The following is a 19,697-nucleotide window of genomic DNA, read 5'->3' as shown; positions in this document are numbered from 1 at the left end:
CGCCTTTCCTGGAGTTCTTCAAGGAGTCAGCCCTGATACCCCTGGCCTTCTGTCCTGGCTGCCCTGCAGCAGGCACACGCGTTGCAGTTTTCCATCCTTTACTGAGAACGTGGGGTGAAAGTCTGGGTCCTCCACACACCAAATGCTCCACAGGGGTAAGCCCATGTTTATTTTGTTCACCATGTTGTCAGCCGCGATTAACACAGTGCCTGGCACACCGGGTATTTAATACATTAGAGAATGTGTAATACGTTCCAGGCTTTGGGGGGTGAGAAATGAGCACAGAAATGCACAAGTTATATGCTGTGTCCTCTAGGGAATTACAACCTGTGGGGAAGGCAGGTGCATATGCAACGGGCCGAGATGCATCCAAGTGGAGCGGAAGCTATGTGTCAGTGAGCGCTGAGGAAAACACAGCTCTAAACAAAGGGAACACGAGGGAAGAAGGGCAGAGGAGACTCAACTGAGCTGGTCCTTAAAGATAAGTAGAAGTCTTGTTGAATCACTGTATCGTACACCTGGAACTAACATGGTACTGTATGTTAGCTATACTGGAATTAATATAAAATAAAATTAATAGTAATAAAGATAAGTACAAGTGGACAGCGAAAGAAGGGAAGGCAGGCACTCTGAGAGAAAGGGGAAGGGGCACCGCGGGGGCTCAAAAGTATAGTGTACGTGACTAGCGCCCTACAAGCTACAAGGTGAAGTAAGCAGGTGAAGAGCAGAGTGTAAATGAACTTTTCAAAGAGAGTTTAGTATATTTAGTTTTAAAAAATACTCATGGAACAGAGTAATTCAATGAGAGATGATTTGATACTGACTGGAAATACAGTAGGGAGAGAGACGGGAGAAATCCTTGTGATGTAAAGTAGTCTGACTAGGCTTCATGGAAGAGATGAGCCATGAAGGATGAATGGGGAAGGCAGAGAGATTTAGGAGAAAAGGGGGGTAATTACAGACCAAGAAGAAGGGGCAGCCTTAGACACGGTGCATGAAGAGCAGAAAAACCCAGGCTGAATAAAGAATGGGACCGAGCCCATGACATGGGCAGGAACGACCTCTCTACAACTGCCAAGTTCATCCTCCAGGATCATCCCATTTAACCCTTACAGAAACTCTGAAACAAGTCGCACTACTAGCACTCTCCAAAGAAGGAAAGCAAGGTTCCAAGAGTTACGGTGTCCAGGCCACAGAGCTATGCGCAGCTGGAACGGGATCTTATCGTTTGAATCCTAGCACCCAGTCAGTGTCCCTCCTGTCTCCTCTGAGGGCACATCAGAGGACTTCAGGAAAATAAAGGGAGTTAAAGCCCTTTGGATGACATCACTTTTAAAAACAAGTGTAAACGGCGCAGTTCATCCAAAATAGCTTAGTGATCTGCCCTCTGTTGAGAATGTGAACACAGGGCAAAACAAATGGTATAGACTTGAGATCACAGTATCCTAATATTACAGATGGGAAGACCTTGGCCAGATGAGTTAAATGATTCAATCAAGGTCATATGGCTAGTTGCCTACAGGGCTAGGATTCATTCAGCTCATTCATACACTCATTCATTCATTTATTCATTTAAGAAATATGCAAGGAGCATCCAGAACTCACACTGAGTGAGTGAGGCACAGTCACTTCCATAAGGAGTTTCCAGACAAGTAGAAACATGTTTCTCTAATCCCAGTGTTCAGGCTGTTACACATGCACTTGCCTCCCTCCACAGGTGGGCACCAGGTGCTGAATAATGTCTCTGTATAGAGTGAGTGGGTGATTGGCTAGCTGTCAAACTACAGCGGGGAGGCAGAGCCAGGCTTCTTTCAAGGTAAGGTCGTCTTTATCTCTATGGTGTTAAAGTCCCTGTAAGAGGAGCCCTGGCCGAGGACTAGCCCAGGTCTTCTGGAATGTGGTGGACTGAACGGCAGGGTAGGATGATGGGTGAGATGGCGGGTGGGTCTGGTCTTTAGGACACTTGCCTGTCCCCGCCTCCATCTAAGCTGTTCACACTGTCATTGAGTTTTGCACTGGCTTTTCCATCCACCCACCCCTGAGCTGGTTGCTCACCAGCATCAAGTCCAGGTAGGGAGGGAGCTACATGCCTTACATAGGAGTAGGATGACCCCTCAAGGAGGATAACAGAGAACAGCCACTCTCCTCTCCTTTATCTCAGCACAATCCCTACCTACGTACTGCCAACCCATCTGCTTCCCCACCACCACCACCGCCATCTTGTGCAGTATTCTGGGCCTGGCTCTGATGTGGTTTTTTGACCTTTACTTGGCTACTCCCAAAGGTTAGTTCCACAAGCGGACAATCAAATCGATAAAGGCATTGAAAGGATGTGGGTAGCTTCCCTTTGTTAATTGCGCCACGAGGACTGGCATGAAGAAGAGACAAAGGCTGTGATCCTCAAGCTCATTTCCTTATAAGGAGGCACACCAGATCTCCAAGAGTGAGGAAGGCACTCAGATTACATTAGATCCCAACGTCCTTGCTCCTTCCACTGCTATTCTGCTTTGAACCACCTCTGTCCTCCCTAGAGATATAAGGAGATGGGAAGAAGAAAGGGAGCTGGAGAGGGTCCTCTTGCAGATATTGCCTGGGCACTGACTTGGTAAAAGAATGCCCGAAGGCCCCTTCCCCCAAGTGATGAAAATACCAGAGTCTCTGGAGGGTTAGTCCAGAGAACCCTGGGCTTTCTCTGTAGCGGAGGCAGACAGCTTTGGCAGATTATAGAAGAGGCCCATAGAGGTAATGGAAAGTGCAGTTCACTCAGGCACACACATTCAAAGAGCATCTCAGATAAGCTTTCAGAAAGGGAAAATAATTGTGTGCTAATTAGTCTGTTGACAGAGACTGTCCTGCCTTCAGAAAGCCCTGATGGATCTCAGGTTCATTAGCACATCCAATTTTCCATAAATACTAGGTTGTGCGAACACTCACTCCAGTGAGTCTGCTCTCCTCCCCCTGCCCTTTGCCTCCCCCGCTGCTCTTGTCCTACCTAGGGGGACACCTACAAAGCTAAAAGGGACAGAAATGGGCTTCTAATTGTGAGCAATAGGGCCGGGCAGGGTGAGCATAGCTGATGGTGTGTGTGCTTAAGAGAACTGCAAATTGAATCCCAGGCTGTGCGCTGAGGAATTCAGACAAGTCTTTTTAAGGATGCTTTGTGAGAACCACTCCATTTTGCCATCCTGGGACCCATCTGAACTTTTGTGTGGGCTCTTTTCAGTAAGCCCTGGAACATATCAAACCAAGTCCTTCCCCACACTTCGATTAAGTAGAGGGTGAGCTGCGAATGAGAACAGGGTCCTCTGCTTAATGGCTCTGATCCCTTCCCAGGCATCACGGACAGGAGGTACAGTGTATATATTCAGCCCTTTATAGTTTTCCAAGTGTTTCCATGTGAACTGTGTCATTGGGTGTCACCCCAACCCCATGGCAGAGACAGGGGTGGGATTCACAATATTAATCAGCAGGTAAGACAGGAGTGGGTGGGCTAATCAGAAGAGGTGCCAGGGGTGGTACCAGCAGCATTCTGGAGACCTCCCAAGGTCCATTCAACGGGAGACCTGGGGGCTCCAAGGGAGAGAGAACAGTGGTTACGATGGCACCCAGGTGATTGGGTGCAGACTGTTTACCAGCTGATATGGAAGTGGTTTAATATTCTAATAGCTGGTGTAGCCCTGTCAGCTGAAGCTAAGCCCTGGGTACAGGTGAGTCAAATAGCTGGTAACTCACTGACTTCTCAAGGTCATAGAAGTGGTGAGCATCAAGACTGAAACTTGATCCCAAGCTTTCTCCCTTGATCAAGTTTGTTTCCCACTAAACCAGGCAGCCAGCCTTCACCTACCAAGGATTCTATTTAGTGCCTCACTGCGTGCCAGCCACAGTGAAGAAATGGTGTGCAAGCTATGGAGTCCCAACTGCTCCAAGCCCTCCTACCATGCCTGTGGGTGTGGGGACGTGGCAGTGGGGATGCACACAGCTGGAATATAGTATGACAAATCCTGTAAGAGAGGTGTGCACTGAGCAGGGTAAACCTTGCAACAGAGTGAGATGTTCAGTAGGGTCTCAGAGGAATGTGTCAGATAAACAAAAGGGGCATGTTAGTAAACTAGAGGTGGCTAACAAGGGGGGAAAAGTAAGAGTACACCTGCTTACAGACATAAGAGACAGGCAGAGAGGCTGGAGGGTTTTCCCTTCCCCAAGGCTGAGCAGGTGAGCAGAACCCTTCATGCCACCCACCTTGATGCAGAGTAATGGCCTCAGTGGAAGCCAGCTCTACTCCTGCAAAGGCATGTTCAGTAGAGGGAAGCAGGTGGCAGGGGCTACAGCCCCAGTAAAGGAGTATCAGCTAGCAGGGATACGCTGCGGGATGCATCCAGCCTACTGGCCCTTGCTATGCGGATCTGTAAAAGCATGATCAAGCAAAGGAATGGTCTCTGGTGGAACATTTGACAGTAGGATAAAATGGGCAGGTCAACCCTATCAGGTGAGCACGGTGGTGGGATAGGGAGCCGAGACCTCCCGTTGCTCCTCAGTCTAGCAGGGTGTTCTTGGACAGGTCACCTGGTTCTCTAGAGCTAAGTTATGTGAGCATGAGGACGAGGAGGAGTGGAGGTAGGAGAAAATAATCCTGTTTTCTCCTGTTTTTCTGAATTGCATCCCATGGAAGGAGTACATTGCACCCCTCAACAGAGAAAACTCCAGGTTAATCAGCTCAGTGGAAGATGAATTATCATCCCACATTCCATGTGTGATTGGAGGAGTTCCAAAAAGAACCTTCCAAGGATGGCGGCCCCACTTCTGGGGAGATGGGCAGTGGCTCCAGTTCTGGAAAGTGTATCCCCAGGCACTACGATAGATGTGGCTTTGGGTACCTTCCTGCCTCTCACTGTGCCACCTGCAGACTTTGCCAAAGAGATGAGTCCGGTAAGCCATATTTCAGACTATGTATTGAACTCTTTATAGTGGACTAAAGTGAACTCTGAACAAAACTTCTCTCCAGAGAAGTCAGAACTGTGACACTGAGAGAAACAATTTAAAGGGTGATGGTGGACAGCCTTAAAATTCAGAATAAATAATCATCAAGCATTACCAAGTGCCAGGAACTGAGAATACAGCAGTGAACAAGAGTGGTTCCTGCCCCAATGGCACCAGCTGAGAGATAAAACAGAAAAATAGTATTCAGTCCGGGCCAGAGTCAGCGTCAGCTCCAGAGCAAGGCAGAGCTAAATGTAAGCTGAAGTCACTGGCGTACAGAAAGGTCTAGAAAAAAAAACAAAGGAAAGAACTTGGAAAAGAAGCTAGAAGGTGAAGCAGATGAAAAAAAACAGATGACATGTGTTCCAACAAGAAATGGGGTAACCTGGGAGCCTTACTGCCCTTTTATAAGACCCATGTGTCTGGACCTTGTCCTTGGAGATATGTGATAGTCTTCACCATAGTCCTCTTTATAAACCATGTTTATGCTCAAGTGACTTGGAGTAGCTTTGTTTCTTTCAACTAAACATGTTTATATGCCCTTGTACATACACTGAAAAGAGCATAACCTATGTGGAAAACAGTGACTCATTCATTCATTCTTTTATTCTGTCAGTCAACAAACCTTTATACTCATTCATTACCCATAATGGAATATGCTCTGTACTTCTACTGGGAACCAAAGATGAATAAGAGCCAGTCCCTCCCTCAAGGACTTCATGTTAGCTAGCAAATACAGTTCAAATGATAAGCCCTATAAAAGAGGCATCTGCTTGATACACCAAAGAGAGCATTTAACTACCTTGGGAGTCAGAAAAGGCTTCCCCAAAGAGTTACCTTTTTGACTTGAGCAAAGAAGAGTGAGGGAGAGACACTTACGTAAACAGACAAGCAAAGCAAACAGCAGGGGCTTTGGATAAAGACTAATAGTTAGTGGGATGCCTGGGCTGCTCAGTTGGTTGAGAGTCCAACTCTTGATTTTGAACTGTGATCTCACAGTTCCTGGGGTCAAGCCCCACATCTGGCTCTGCACTGACAGTGTGGAACCTGCTTGGGTTCTTTTCTCTCTCTCTCTCTCTCTGCCCATCCCCCATTCATTCTCTCCCCCTGCCCCCCCCAGCCTTCTCTCGCTCAAAATAATAAAATTTTTTTAAACAGACTAACAGGACGGGCCTACATGATAGAAATTGTAAGTGAAGGGTTGGTGGGGGAAACGGGTTGAGAAGAGACAAAAGAGACCATTAGGGATAATCTTCAATGGCTTTATGGTTTTGTTAAGATGAGGAATTATTCTTTTTCAAGCTCCATTTGTGCTGTGGCTCATGCACCCTCTCTGTTTTTTATTTGATCCTTACAGAAATCCTTCAAGGTAAAAAATATTTTAATTATTGAACAGTTTTAAGGATAAGAAAAGTGAGGTTCAGAGTAGTTTGGTAACTTGCTCGCAGCCCACATGAGCAGTGGCACAGCAAAGACTTTTGGGTTCAACCCTATGTTCTCTGCATTGTCACAGTGCCACCGTGGCTGGGGCGCAGTGGTTTAAACGGGGCCAGGGGGTATGGTACATGAGGCTTTGCACTCATGCAGGCAGCAGAGAGGGCGGATAAGAGAGAGGAGCTGAGAATGGAGACGGGAAGACTAGTTAAAAAGATAATGCAAGAAAACTGGGCAAGAGTTGATGAGGTCCTGAATTAAGGGGATGGCATGGACGTGAGAAGGCAGTGAGGGGCAAGTTGAAGATATATCCAATGCCGTGATTATAGTGGTGGACCATGGAGTCTAAGTTAGGCAAATAGTGAGGCAAACGAGGCCATGAAGGGGGGAAGAAAGTGAAAAAGCTGGTCAGGTCAAAGGGCAGGAAGGCACATTAATGGGACCTTTGAGTTGTTGGCCCAGACCTACCTTTTATTTCCAGATAAGACCAATTCTTCTCCCACTTTGACACAGCCGACTCACTACAGGACTGAAGGGGGAAAGGGGCTTCCCCAGAGTTCTGTCTTCTTGGTAAAACCCACTCCATGTTACTAATAGTCTTCTTTCATCATTTTAAGCTGCTCAGAGACCAGAATCCCAAAGGCACCCTAAATCCCTGTTAACTTCAGCCACTGTCCTGTCTCAGGCTCTCACTCCAGACACTGCACCTCTCTTAATCTGACCTCTTCAGGTAACTTCCATCGTGCTCTCTCGGTCTCATGATCAGTCTTCAGCAAGGTCCTCCATAACCTTGATCTCCTCTCAAGAGTCTGCTTCATCTTTTTGCATTAAGCACAGTCCAGAAGATGCTGAAAACAGGGGTTCCCTTTCAGTCTTGCCTAGCAGTGGCTGGCTGTGTTCCCACACCTCACATTGCTGGGCAGAGGAGTGAGGTGCGTTGCCACTGTCCTGGACACTGTTCCCCCTCCTCTCTAGCCATCTCTGGCTCCTCTGAAGCCAGAACCATCAGGACTTTATCACCCATGACCCCTCCTTGTTGCTGTCTATTTCTCTTGTTAGTCCCATTCAGTTGTTAAGGATTTCCAGTATTAAGCTTGCTTACCACTGTCTGTTATCACCAAAAGGTTTGTATCTTTCCTGTTGACCTCAGCATCCATGTAGAAAACCCTTTAATACCCTGGCCTCCCAGGTCCCTAGCCTTCTCCCCTCTCCGTTCATCTTGTCCTCCAGCCCCGTCTTAGCCACCCACACTCATGGCCATGTTCAGAACCTGATTTGTTTTGCTAATTGCACTTTCTCTCCAATCTCAACATAAATCATCACACACTTGCACTTCCCCTGGTCACTTCCCTCTAACAAGTATCAAACCTACTTAGACTTCCAATCTTTTGACCTAACCAACTTTTCACTTCCTGCCGTCCCTTAACAGTCCCAAATCCCTTGGTCCATCACTATAATCACTGCTTTGTGTATATTCTCAACTCCCGTTTTGTTTGTTTCATCTTCACGTACACACACGCACACACACACACATTTCTGTTCAATCAACTCTCCACCTCCTCCATGCCTGCCTGTACTTGAAGTGCCAAATGTAGCTGATAAAGCTCACAGCTATGCTGACTGTTCCCATGTAATTACGACCATGGGTCTCAAATGGGCTCTCAGTGCTGCCCAACAACCCACAACATTTATCTAGTCCATTAAAATACCTAACTCCTATTCTTCTGAAACCATCCCCTGCATTCTTCTCTCAGTAATCCCTTCTCCTTCCTTTTAGGCAAGGACTCTGCTTCTTGTGTAATCAAGGAAATAGGATCAATCAGAAGGGGACATCCACATCCCGACCCCCAACGGCTACATCCTACGGCATGTGTCCTGCGCATTTGAATGCCTCCTGCTACAAAGGATGAGACGTTTATGCTATGTAAGAACCACCCCTCCCGCCTGCCCAGTTGCTCTTGCAGTTGTCTCCTATCACTTCTGAATTATTTTCTCCCCCTCTCCTGAATCATTTCAATCAACATGCCAACATTCTTGAGTATCTCTCATCTTAAAAACAAAAATTCCACCTCTCTTGACCTTATACCACTCTCTAGCTATCGCCCATTTTTTCTGTTTGCCTTTACAGCAAAACCCTTAAAGAATTGTCTCTACTCCTCTGGTTCCTCACTTTGTTTTCTCTCTTGAACCTTCTGCACTCAGCCTTTTGTACCTGTCATGACACTGAAATCACTCTTATCTAGGTTGCTAGTTACCTCCATGTTGCCAAATTGAAGGTCCGTTCTCTATCTGTTTAACAGCATCTAACGCAGTTGTCTGCTCCTTCTTCTATGAAACACTTGCTTCATATCGTCTTGTGATATGGCTTTGATTCTCTTCATACCTTTCTGCCTGGTGTCAGCCTTCTCTGTTGGATCCTTCTCCCAGTCCCCATTTCTGAATATTGATGTGCTGCACAACTCAGCCTTAGGGCTGGGCAGCCTTAGGGCTGCTCTACCAGCTACATTCACTCCTCAAGTGATCTCATCTCATCCTTTCTCATGATATTAAATACCACCTACATGTGTGTATATATTTGTATGCCAAAATCACATCTTCAGTCATGACCTTTCTCTCTGAAGCCTAGTGTTTATATTCACCTTCCTGTTAGATACCTCTACTTGGATGTCTAATAGGAATGTCAAATTCACTGTGTCTAAAACCAAGCTCTTGATTTGCTTCTTTCAGATTGGCGTCTCCCCCACTGTTGTCCTTCTCAGTAAATGCAATCACTGTTCATCTTGCTGCTCATGCCAAAAATCTTGCAGTTAATCTTGAGTCCTTTCTTCTAATTTATTAGCTAAACCTGTAGGGCTCTACCATCAAAATATATCTTGGCATCTGCCAAATTTTCACTACCTCTATACAGCCAGCTTTGTCTGAGCGAGCCATTATTTCTTCCCTTGACCATTGCAGTAGTCACTGCATCAGTCTCCAGGATCCCTCTTTCTCCTCTCTTCCCTGATCAGTAATGCCCTCATGATCTTCACATCCTTTATTGATCTCCGTCTCAGGCAGTCTACCGTCAGGGGGAGATAAAATTTTCTCTGCAGCCTCATCTCCTACTTCACCCCTCTTGTAACTGCACTCCTGCTACATTATGCAGTGTTTCTGGATCGTAACATGCACACTCCTGCTTCAGGGCAATTGCACCTGCTCTCACTCCCATGTGGCTTGCTCCCTCCCTTCATTCAGATGTCTGCTTAAATGGCATTTTTTCACACAGGTCTTCCCTAAAGTGTGGTGTCCCTGTCCCTGTCCTCCTCTTGCCTGGCTCCACTTCTTCATACCATTAATCCCACCTGACATTATATTACATCTCCATCACTAGAATTTAAGCTTCATGAGGGCAGGGACTTTATATGTATTCTTCACTCTGGGATTCTCAGTACCTAGAGCAGTACCTGACACGTAATAGGTGTTCAGTAAATATCTACTGAACCAATAAACAAATGAACAAAACCATCTAAATTTTGGGTGTGATAAAAGCAGAATATAAGATAAGACTGACCATTCCTTGCCACCTTAATTTTACATTTAGAATAAAATAATCCAGCATTCTCAAGTATCGTCATTGGTCTTCTCTTCCCTATTACAATATGAGTTTTCCTAGAATTCTCCTAGATATAAGTAGAGAAGATAGGATGGAGGTTATGATAATTAATGTTATAGTAACTGCTGGATCATTTTCCAACATGCATGGCATCATATCACTCCTCTGCTTAAAACTCTCTGGATGTTTTCCATTGCACTTTGACATATTAAAATTCCTTTTCATGGCCACGTAATCTGATTCCAGTCTACTTCTGACCGTCATATTGTACCAGTGTCTTCTTGTTCACCTTACTATAGTCACAACAGTCTTCTCTGTGTTCCAAGGCACCAAGCCGGTTGCTGCCTCAGGGCCTTAGCACTTACTGTTCTTGCTGTCTGAATACTCTTCCCTCGGGTCATTCAGACTCAGCCTCAAAGTTTAAACCCAAAGTTCCCTCCCCAGACCAATCTGGCTAATATTAGCTGCTCCTTTCCCACCCCAGGAAATCCGTACCTTATGACTCTGCTTTTCTATCTTTATCTAAAATTACTTTGCTTTTACCTGTGTAAAATTCCCATCCCTCACTAGAACGTAAGAGGTGCAGAATAAGGACCTTGTCTGCCTTTCTACCAACAGTCCGTTGGCTGGAGACTGCCTCCCAGTAGAAGCTACATGACTATCTGCTGTGCAAGTGAAGACCTGGGCCACCTTTTAGAGACAGTTGTGCCTCGTCTCAGAAAGCTTCTTCCCCACGTCCATCAGTCGGGTCTGACTGATTTGGAGCTGGCTAAGACCCTAGCCTCCCCCTAGCTTTCTCTCTGCTGTCTGCCCTCCCTCTCCCAGTACGCCACAGGCTGTTACCTTGATGGCCCCCGTGGCTATCTGGATATGGTGCAGCCGCCTCAGTGTGCTCTCTCTGTCGATGAAGTAGGAGGCTGCGAGCTGGTGCAGGGTCTCCAGGGACACGGCAGAGCTGTTCCCACTGCCCCCAACTACAGGTGCACTTCCTGCTGTCTCTGTCTTGCGGCTCAGTTTCCGCTTGTCCACAAAAATGGTTAGGGACTCTTCTCCTAAAGCAAACAACATGGGTCCATTGGTGAGGCCTTCTGAATCCCCTGCCAATTAGAACATGAAACCCTTGGCCAGAACAGTCAGAGCTCAGAGGGAGCCCATTGCCCCTGCTGACGACCTCTTCCTCATCACTGTCTTCAGAACAGTCTCATCACACAGTGCCCAAGGTGACCGGCATCACTGCCTGAGAGGCCCTCCTCCTTTTCCTTCATTCTTTAACTATCCCATAGCTCATCCCCTCCCCTCCAGCTTATCCATTTAACATCCTTTATTGATCTCAGTCTCAGGCAATCTACCTCCATGGGGGAGATAAAATTTTCTCTCTCAAGTTGTTTATGAGAAGTCACCATGGATATTTCTGCTCCCTCAGAAAGGGCAAAAGCCTTGAAGCTCACCCACCCTCTTCCCCATCAAACACTCAACACCTACCACATGCCGGCAGCTGGCCTGAACCCTTGGAGAGATCCTTTTTGTCCATCAGACAGTGAGCTAAATGTTATAATAAATCTTGCTTTCTTCTTCCCAGGGCAGAGAGAACCCTGCCTCTTCAGAGCTTTTGATTTGGCCACAGGTACACCATCCCCACTCCCAACCTTGTCCCTATCCAGCCCAGAATCACTAGAATTGGTTTGTCCAGTTACCAATCTTTAGGGAGGTAAGCAGGGGTCAGGGACTCAATGGACATTTGCTTTTTTGCCCATGGGTCTGACAACTAGAGCCACAGCAAATATTAGGATGTGGAAAAGCCTCTAGGTGAGAAGCCTCTGTCAAAAGAAAACTAGGAGCGCCCCCTGCTGGCAAGTGCTTAGTAGGAGCCTGTCAGTCCCCCAACCTCCTTACCCCGCACCCCCTCCTCAGGAGGATGCTTATAAGCAAATAGCAATGTTCTAGGTAAATTTGGATGTCAAGAGATTATACCACTCTCAAAGGCACCAGAAAGAAAAATATTTCTCAGGCAATACCAGGCAAGGAAGAACAAAGACCCAGGAAGACTCAAGCTATACTCCTTGGGTCTTAAAGCTATTTTCAATGATCTGACAGCCAATTAGTGTAAGATCATGATGTTGCTTACCTCCAAGGGTGGCAGAAAGTAAGAAATGAGTGCCGTACTTTTTTATCAGGTTTTCAGTAACCTGTTGTAAGTTGGGTCTCCTTCCGAGGAGGCGGATGTTCCGGATAAATTCTGGGGCAAGAGGCAATGGCAAACTGAAGAAGTCCCTCCTTTCCAGAGCCAAGTTGTTTACTTTCCAACGGGCAAACTCCCTGGAGGAAAAGTCAAGGGATGAAGAAAAGCTCAATGTATTTAAGAACAAGAAACATAAAATCTGAAAGAGGTCATGTTCTTCCTCCACTTGTACCCTCCTCACTCCCCTCAGCACACATCCCTCCACATGGAGGCACCCACTGCCTGCAAGAGGCCGTTTGGCCTTCCACCCAGCTTCCCATTCCCAGGCTGTCAACTGACTTCCATCAGAACCTATTCCCATCTGCTTTCTCACTGGAGTCTCTGATTTGCTTACTCATATGCAGGTAGTCATGTAGTAGTGTAGTACGGGAAAACAATTATGCAAACAGTGAAAACATGAGAACAATGGATTGCAGAGATATGATTTAGTCACAGTTGCCACTCAATGGATGAGTCACATCACCTATCATGGCCTCAGTTACCCATTTGAAAGTAAGGAGTGTGGTCTACAACAGTGGTTCTCAAACTTTTGACCCATTCACACTCTTAACACATGACGGAGTCCCCCATATTTATGCGGCTTATCTCTATTGATAATTACCACTTTAAAAATTAAAACAGAAAATTTTAATTTATTAGTTCACTTAAAGATAACAGCAGTAAATCTATTACATATAACATAAATGACATATTTTTATTACCATAACCATATGTTCTGAAACAAAGCCAATTTAGCAAGAAGAGTGGTATTACTTTCCATTTTTGCAAGTCTCTTTAATATTTGGCTTACCAGAAGAAGGCTACTTTCTCATATTTGCTTCTGCATGTATTCTTACGTAGTCTTTGTGGATATTCACTAAATGCAGCAAATGTCGTTCCTTAAAGGTTACAGAGTGGAATCTGAAACCACATCAACGCACTTTTTATACTCTATTACATTAAAATCCAGTGTTCTATATTGTATTTTGAATGGATCTTTTTACCCTTCGTGCTTTTGAAACATCACGCATTGGTCATCCAAAAAGTATGGGATCACTGAATTATTCAGGTCTTCCACATTGTGATACTTCATTATATAATGTCAAACACCGTATTTGTTAATATCACAAATCCCATGCATAAAGTTGCTAAGTACTGGAACTGCTACTAAGCTCATAATGACAAATATAAGTTTTCCAAAATTCTAATTTTCATTTGAAAGCTTAAATTTTATCATTGGCAACAGATACTGTTAGCTGTTTTCCTTGAAGAGGTAGGCTTACTTTATCCCCCGCCCCTTTATTTTTTGAGAAAATGTTTGCCAGACACTAAAGTGTCTAAATAACCACAGTTTATCTGTTGGCTGTTCTTTGAAGAAAAATTCAGTTCCAATGAAAACGCGACTAGTTCAGCTTACAATTCAATCACAAAAGCATCTTTCCCTGAGACAATCATCATTCTTCAGTAGCCTTAGACTCGTTTTATGTTTATTTTACATTTCATCATACAAAATACTAAAAAGATGTGTAGGGGTGCCTGACTGGCTCAGTTGGTAGAGCATGCAACTCTTGATCTCTAGGTCATGAGTTCAAGGCTCACATTGGGCATGGAGCCTATTTTAAAAAAAGGTGTATACTTAAGGGTCAATATCTAATAAAATTAGTAAGTTTAACTGCTTCAAGGATGTTCTTATGTGAATCTAGCATAAAAACAAGCATGTATGTGTGTGTGTGTGTGTGTGTGTGTGTGCTTAGGTGCAAGTATGTAATGATGGAGATGACTGGTGTGATTTGGTGAGACTGCCTTTATTCAAACACAAATGCCAGTAGTTTTATTCACCACTGTTTTTTGTGCCATCAGTGCAGATGTCAATATGGACATCCTGAAAAGACCTAAGAGAACCCATCTTTTGAGAAGCCCTATTCTATAAGATGGCAAAATTCCAAATTCCTTTCTACTCCCATCTAGATCTTTAATCTTCATATTAAAGACACATTTCCAAGGGGAAAGGGACACATTTCCAAGGGGAATCTGTCCTGGGATGAAATTGAAAGGATCACATCCATTAGTGAGAAAGTACTTTTCCATAGCCTTTCAAATTATACTCATAAGGACCAGCTCCATTGCCTTAGGGAACAACAAAATTCAAGGTCTTCTCAACCTTCTCACCTATCCCCACTCTGCTCTTTATGACAGTGCTGAAGTTTGGTCTAACTTTCTCCCCAAATCCATGGACTACAAATGACAGGGCTGCAGAAAAATAAAAAAGAGCTCCAAAATAATAAAAATCCATGCCCAATTTAAACCTATAGAATTCTCCCACCTAACTATAGAGACTGAGACAGAGAGGAGGGGCATGTGCCAAATATTACCAGGGAAACAAAAGAAAAGAGACAACTAATAATTCAAGGTTCCAGCAAAGTCTTTTAAAATTCCCATTGTGTGGCTTTATTTATCTAAGAAGGCAAGTTTATAATAATACATTATCATTTATTTCCTTTGTACAGGAAATGCTAAACTTTAATTAAAGTACGGGATATTTGTCAAAGTGTTTTCTATACCAAAACCCACTGCAACATGATGAGCAATCACTTGATCTCATGTCTAACTGGCCAAATGGCCAATCAAGACAGAGTGACTTAATAGGTTAAAAAAACAACAGCAACAACTATATGCTGCCTACAAGAGACTCACTTCAGCATTAAGGACACTTATACTGAAAGTGAAGGGATGGAAAAAGATACGCAAATGGAAACCCAGAAGAAGCCTGGGGTAGTTATATTTATATCAGATAGAGTAGACCTTAAGCCAGATTATAACAAGAGACATAGAAGGGCATTATATAATGACAAAGGGATCAACTCATCAAAATACAACCTTTGTAAATAGTTATGCACCCACCATGGGAACAACTACACATATCAAGCAAACACTAACAGATCTGAAAGGAGAAATAGCAGTTCCAACGATAGGAGGGGACTTCAATACCTCACTTTCAACCATGGATAGACCATCCAGATAGAACATCAACAAGGGAACATCAGCCTTAAAACTACATATTAGACCAGATGGACATAACAGATATATGCAGAACATTCCATTCAATAGCAGGATAAAACACATTATTCTCAAGTGCACATGGAACATTCTTCAGAGTAGATCATGTGTTAGGTCACAAAACAAATTTTAATGGATTTAAGAAGACTGAAATTATATCATGCACCATTTTCAACCACAATTGAATGAAACTAGAAAGTACAAGAGGTGTAAAATTCACAAATACATGGAGATTAAACAACATGCTTTTGAATAACCAACATGTCAAAGGAGAAATAAAAAAAGTATCTTGAGGCAAATGAAAATGGAAACACAAATACCAAAATGTATGTGATGCAGCAAAAGTAGTTCTAAGTGGGATGTTTATAGTGATAAATGCCTACACTAAGAAAAAATAAAGATCTTAAATAATAACCAAATTCACACTCCAAGGAACTAGAAAAGAAGAACATATTAAACCCAAAGTTAGTAGAAAGAATAACAAAGATTAGACTGGAAAGGAATGGCATAGAGACTAAAAAGACAATAGCAGAGATCAATGAAAATAAAATCTGCTTTTCAGAAAAGATTTTGAAAAATAGACAAATCATTAGCTAGACTAACCAAGAAAAAAAAGAAGACTCAAATAAATAAAATTGGAATTGAAAGAGGAGACATTACAAATGATACCACCCAAATACAAAGGATCACAAGAGACTATAATGAACAATTATATACTAATAAATTGGACAATCTATGAGAAATAGATTAATTCCTAGAAACATATAACCTACCAAGACTGAATCATGAATAAATAGAAAAATCTGAACAGACCAACTACTAGAAAGAAGATTGAATCAGTAATAAAAAAAACTCCCAACAAACAAAAGTCCAGGATCAGATGGCTTCCCTGGTGAATTCTACCAAACATTTAAAGAAAAATTCCTACCAGTGTTTCCTAAACTCTTCCAAAAATGGAAGAGGAGGGAAAACTTCCAAACTCAATTTATGAGGCCAGCATCACCCTGATACCAAAAACAGACAAGGACACTACAAGAAAAGAAAGTTATAGGCCAGTATCCCTGATACACATATATGCAAAAATCTCCAAAAAAACTATTAACAAACTGAATTCAACAGTACATGGAAACAATCATACACCATAATCAAGAGGGATTTATTCCAGGAATGAAAGGATGGTTCAACATTCGCAAGTCAATCAATATGATACATCACACTAATAAAACTAAGTATAAAAATCATATGATTATCTCAGTAGATGCAAAAAAAAAAAGCATTTGAGAAAATTCAACATCCATTTACGAAAAAAACCCTGAACAAAAAATGTGTAGAGGGAACATACTTCAACATAATAAAGACCATATATGACAAACCCACGGCTAACACTAGACTCAATGGTGACAAGCTGAAAGCTTTTTCTCTAAGATCAGAACAAGACAAAGTTGCCCACTTCTGTCACTTTTATTCAACATAATACTGGCAGTCCTAGCCAGTGCAATTAGGCAAGAAAAAGAATTAAAAAGCCTCCAAATCGGAAAGGTAGAAGTAAAACTCTGTTTACAGATGACATATCATATATAGAAAACCCTAAAGACTCCACCAAAAAAAACTTAGAATAAACAAATTTAGCAAAGTTGCAAGACACAAAATCAATATATAAAAATAAGTTACATTTCTACAAACTAATGACAAAATATCAGAAAGAGAAATTACGGAAATAATCCCATTTACAGTTGCACCAAAAAGAATGAAATACCTAGGAATAAATTTAATGAAGAGTGCAAGAGGTCTGTCTATACACTGAAAGTTGTATAATACATTGATGAAAGAAATTGAAGACGACACAAATAAATGGAAAGATAGTTCATGGATTGGAAGAATCCATATTGTTAAAATGTCCATTCTATTCAAAGCAATCTACAGAGTCATTGCAATCCTTGTAAAATTTCCAATGGCATTTTCCATAAAATAGAAAAAAAGCAATCCTAAAATTTGTATGGAATCACAAAAGACCCCAAATAGCCAAAGAATCTTGAGAAAAAGAACAAAGCTGGAGGCATCGCACTTCCTAATTTCAAACTACATTACAAAGCTATAGTATCAAAATATTATGGGCCTAGCCTAAAAACAGACGCATTGATAGTGGAACAGAACAGGAAACCCAGAAACAAAACTCACACATATATGGCCAATTAATTTGTATCTAAAGAGCCAAAAATATACAATTGGGAAAGGACAGTCTCTTCAGTAAATGGTAATGGGAAAACTGAGTAACCACATACAAAAGAATTAAACTTGACCCCTATCTTCCACCATACACAAAGATGAACTCAAAATGAATTAAAGACTTGAACTTAAGCCCTGAAACCTAAAACTCAGAAGAAAGCACAGGCAGTAAGCTCCTTGACTTGGATCATGGTGATGGTATTTTTAAGCTGATACCAAACCCAGCTTCCCTGCTTTGTGGTAGGCCACACATAGGCTTCATCAACTAATAAAGAATTTCTATCCTATCAATTAAATTACTAGGAGAAATAAAAAGCAGGCATTCTTCCATTTTTCATAATTTTTTACAATGGTCTAAACCTTCACCAAAAGGAAAGATCACCTTACCATAGAGGTAGCTCCCACTTTAATTAAATTTAATAAATAAAAATTGGTGGTCACATTGCTTGCTTAGTCTCTTTATTCAAGACTGCCAAAGAGTACCTCCTAGAAAAAGCCTCCCCTGACCATCCCATCTCAAAGAGCACCCTCTCTCTCCCAGACTCTGTCCCATGCTCTGCTTTATGTATCTTTTTTAGCACTCATCACTGTCATAATATATTTTTAAATTTTCTTTCTCTTGCAGTAAAACAAACTCTATGAAGGCAAGATTCTTCATATTGATTCTTTTGGTCTTATTCAACAGCAATAGAACAATGCTAGTACTTCTAACAACACAATAATGGATGTTCAGTATATCTTTGTTGAATGATTGGGAGATTCTCTCATTTATTTTACTTATTCAAAATAGTCAATTATTTACTGTCATAGCTCTACTAATCCTTTAATTGTTTGCAAATTATTGACAACTAGATAAAAAAAGCTATAAGATACATAGGAGCAACTACCAATTCATGATTGATCTGAAATGAAAGTAAAGCATCCTAAATGTGTCTGCATATCAATGGGAAAATTAGATTTGATTTATAGAAATATAATTTGCATGGATGATTTTGTGCATTTTTAATATGTAAGTCAAGGCACTGATGGTATTTTCCTATGCTTTGGTAAACTGAGTCTGGGCCCTCTTCCAGTGGACATGGACAACTTCCAAACCCTGAGGTACATTCTGAACCCATGGTCAACACTCTGAAGTCCAGTGAGTATGGAGCCCCCATCCAGACTCTGGCTGTGGTTTATATCTAATGTTAATGATCAGCAGCCCCACCCCCCTACAATGGGTATAACAATTTCTGCCACACTCCTAAGGTTCAAGGTCACCAAAAGAAGCAACAATCTTAGAGTTAGGCACTTTTCCTTAGTCTTCATCTTCTTTTGTCCAACATCAGACTTGGGACAATATATATTTTACCCAAACCAGAAAGAGTTTTGAGCACATCTTACTTAAATGAACCAAGCTGTGGAAGCTCAGAAAGCTAATTTGCCTGATGTCACACAACTATCAAGAGGGAAACTTGGGCTATTAGAATTAAAAGGAATATTTTAGTCCTATTTGCCAATCTTTTTCATATTATTGTGTACATTGAAAATTCTCCATGGGATGCACTGGGATCAGACAAGAGGAGATAAGCAACATATGCTGCCCAGATTTTTCCCAGTTGCCCCAAGAGCAGAAGGGTCAACCTATGGCCATGCCCATACCTATCCATATCCATTTGCAGTACCACCAGGTGCCAGCAAGCATAGCCGTTGAGAAGGTCTATTCCTCTCCTCTTACGTTATGATTGAAAACCACAAAACAAGAGAGGGAAGCAGTTTGCTTAAAGCAATATAACCAATTTGTACCAGAACCAGAACAAAAAGCTAGTATCCTGACCCCACCACAGTGCTTTTAACAACCATGATGGTAGTGACAACAGCAACAGCGAGACCCGGAGAGGTTGAGAAAATCATTTGCATGAAGTTACAGAATTAGAAAGTGGCTGAGATTAAAACCCAGGTCAATACCTCACTGCTGTTTCTGTAACGCTATTTTCCCTGTGTAGACTAAGTGTATTTTATGGTATTCTAATTACTTTTAAATGTTTATTACCTTTCAATGAAAATATTTCATCACCTGGAACATTTCATTCCTTTGGTTCTCTATGTAAACATGAATTGACTGTACATCCAAAATACATACAGCAAAGCAAAACCTTTTTGGATGAAGGTGGCTTCAGCACACCCATTTGCAGAAGGAGAAATTGAGACCTA

The 19,697-nt window shown here is 42.5% G+C and overlaps 1 protein-coding gene across 1 annotated transcript in view; it reads right to left on the bottom strand.

Annotated features, from left to right (window-relative positions):
* The window catches only part of BRINP2 (BMP/retinoic acid inducible neural specific 2), a 64,170-nt gene that overhangs the window by 10,255 nt on the left and 34,218 nt on the right, over positions 1–19,697 (bottom strand). The window contains exons 2-3 of the mRNA XM_049634012.1: positions 12,129–12,319; positions 10,847–11,055 (exon numbers count right to left, since the gene is read on the bottom strand). Of these exons, the coding sequence (XP_049489969.1) occupies positions 10,847–11,055; positions 12,129–12,319 (400 nt within the window). The remainder of the gene's footprint in view (positions 1–10,846; positions 11,056–12,128; positions 12,320–19,697) is intronic.

The sequence above is a fragment of the Panthera uncia genome, chromosome F1 (genome assembly GCF_023721935.1).
Source record: "Panthera uncia isolate 11264 chromosome F1, Puncia_PCG_1.0, whole genome shotgun sequence".
Taxonomy (NCBI): domain Eukaryota; kingdom Metazoa; phylum Chordata; class Mammalia; order Carnivora; family Felidae; genus Panthera; species Panthera uncia.
The sequence above is the reverse complement of the archived record's forward strand: the minus strand, read 5'-3'. Positions and strand labels throughout refer to the sequence as shown.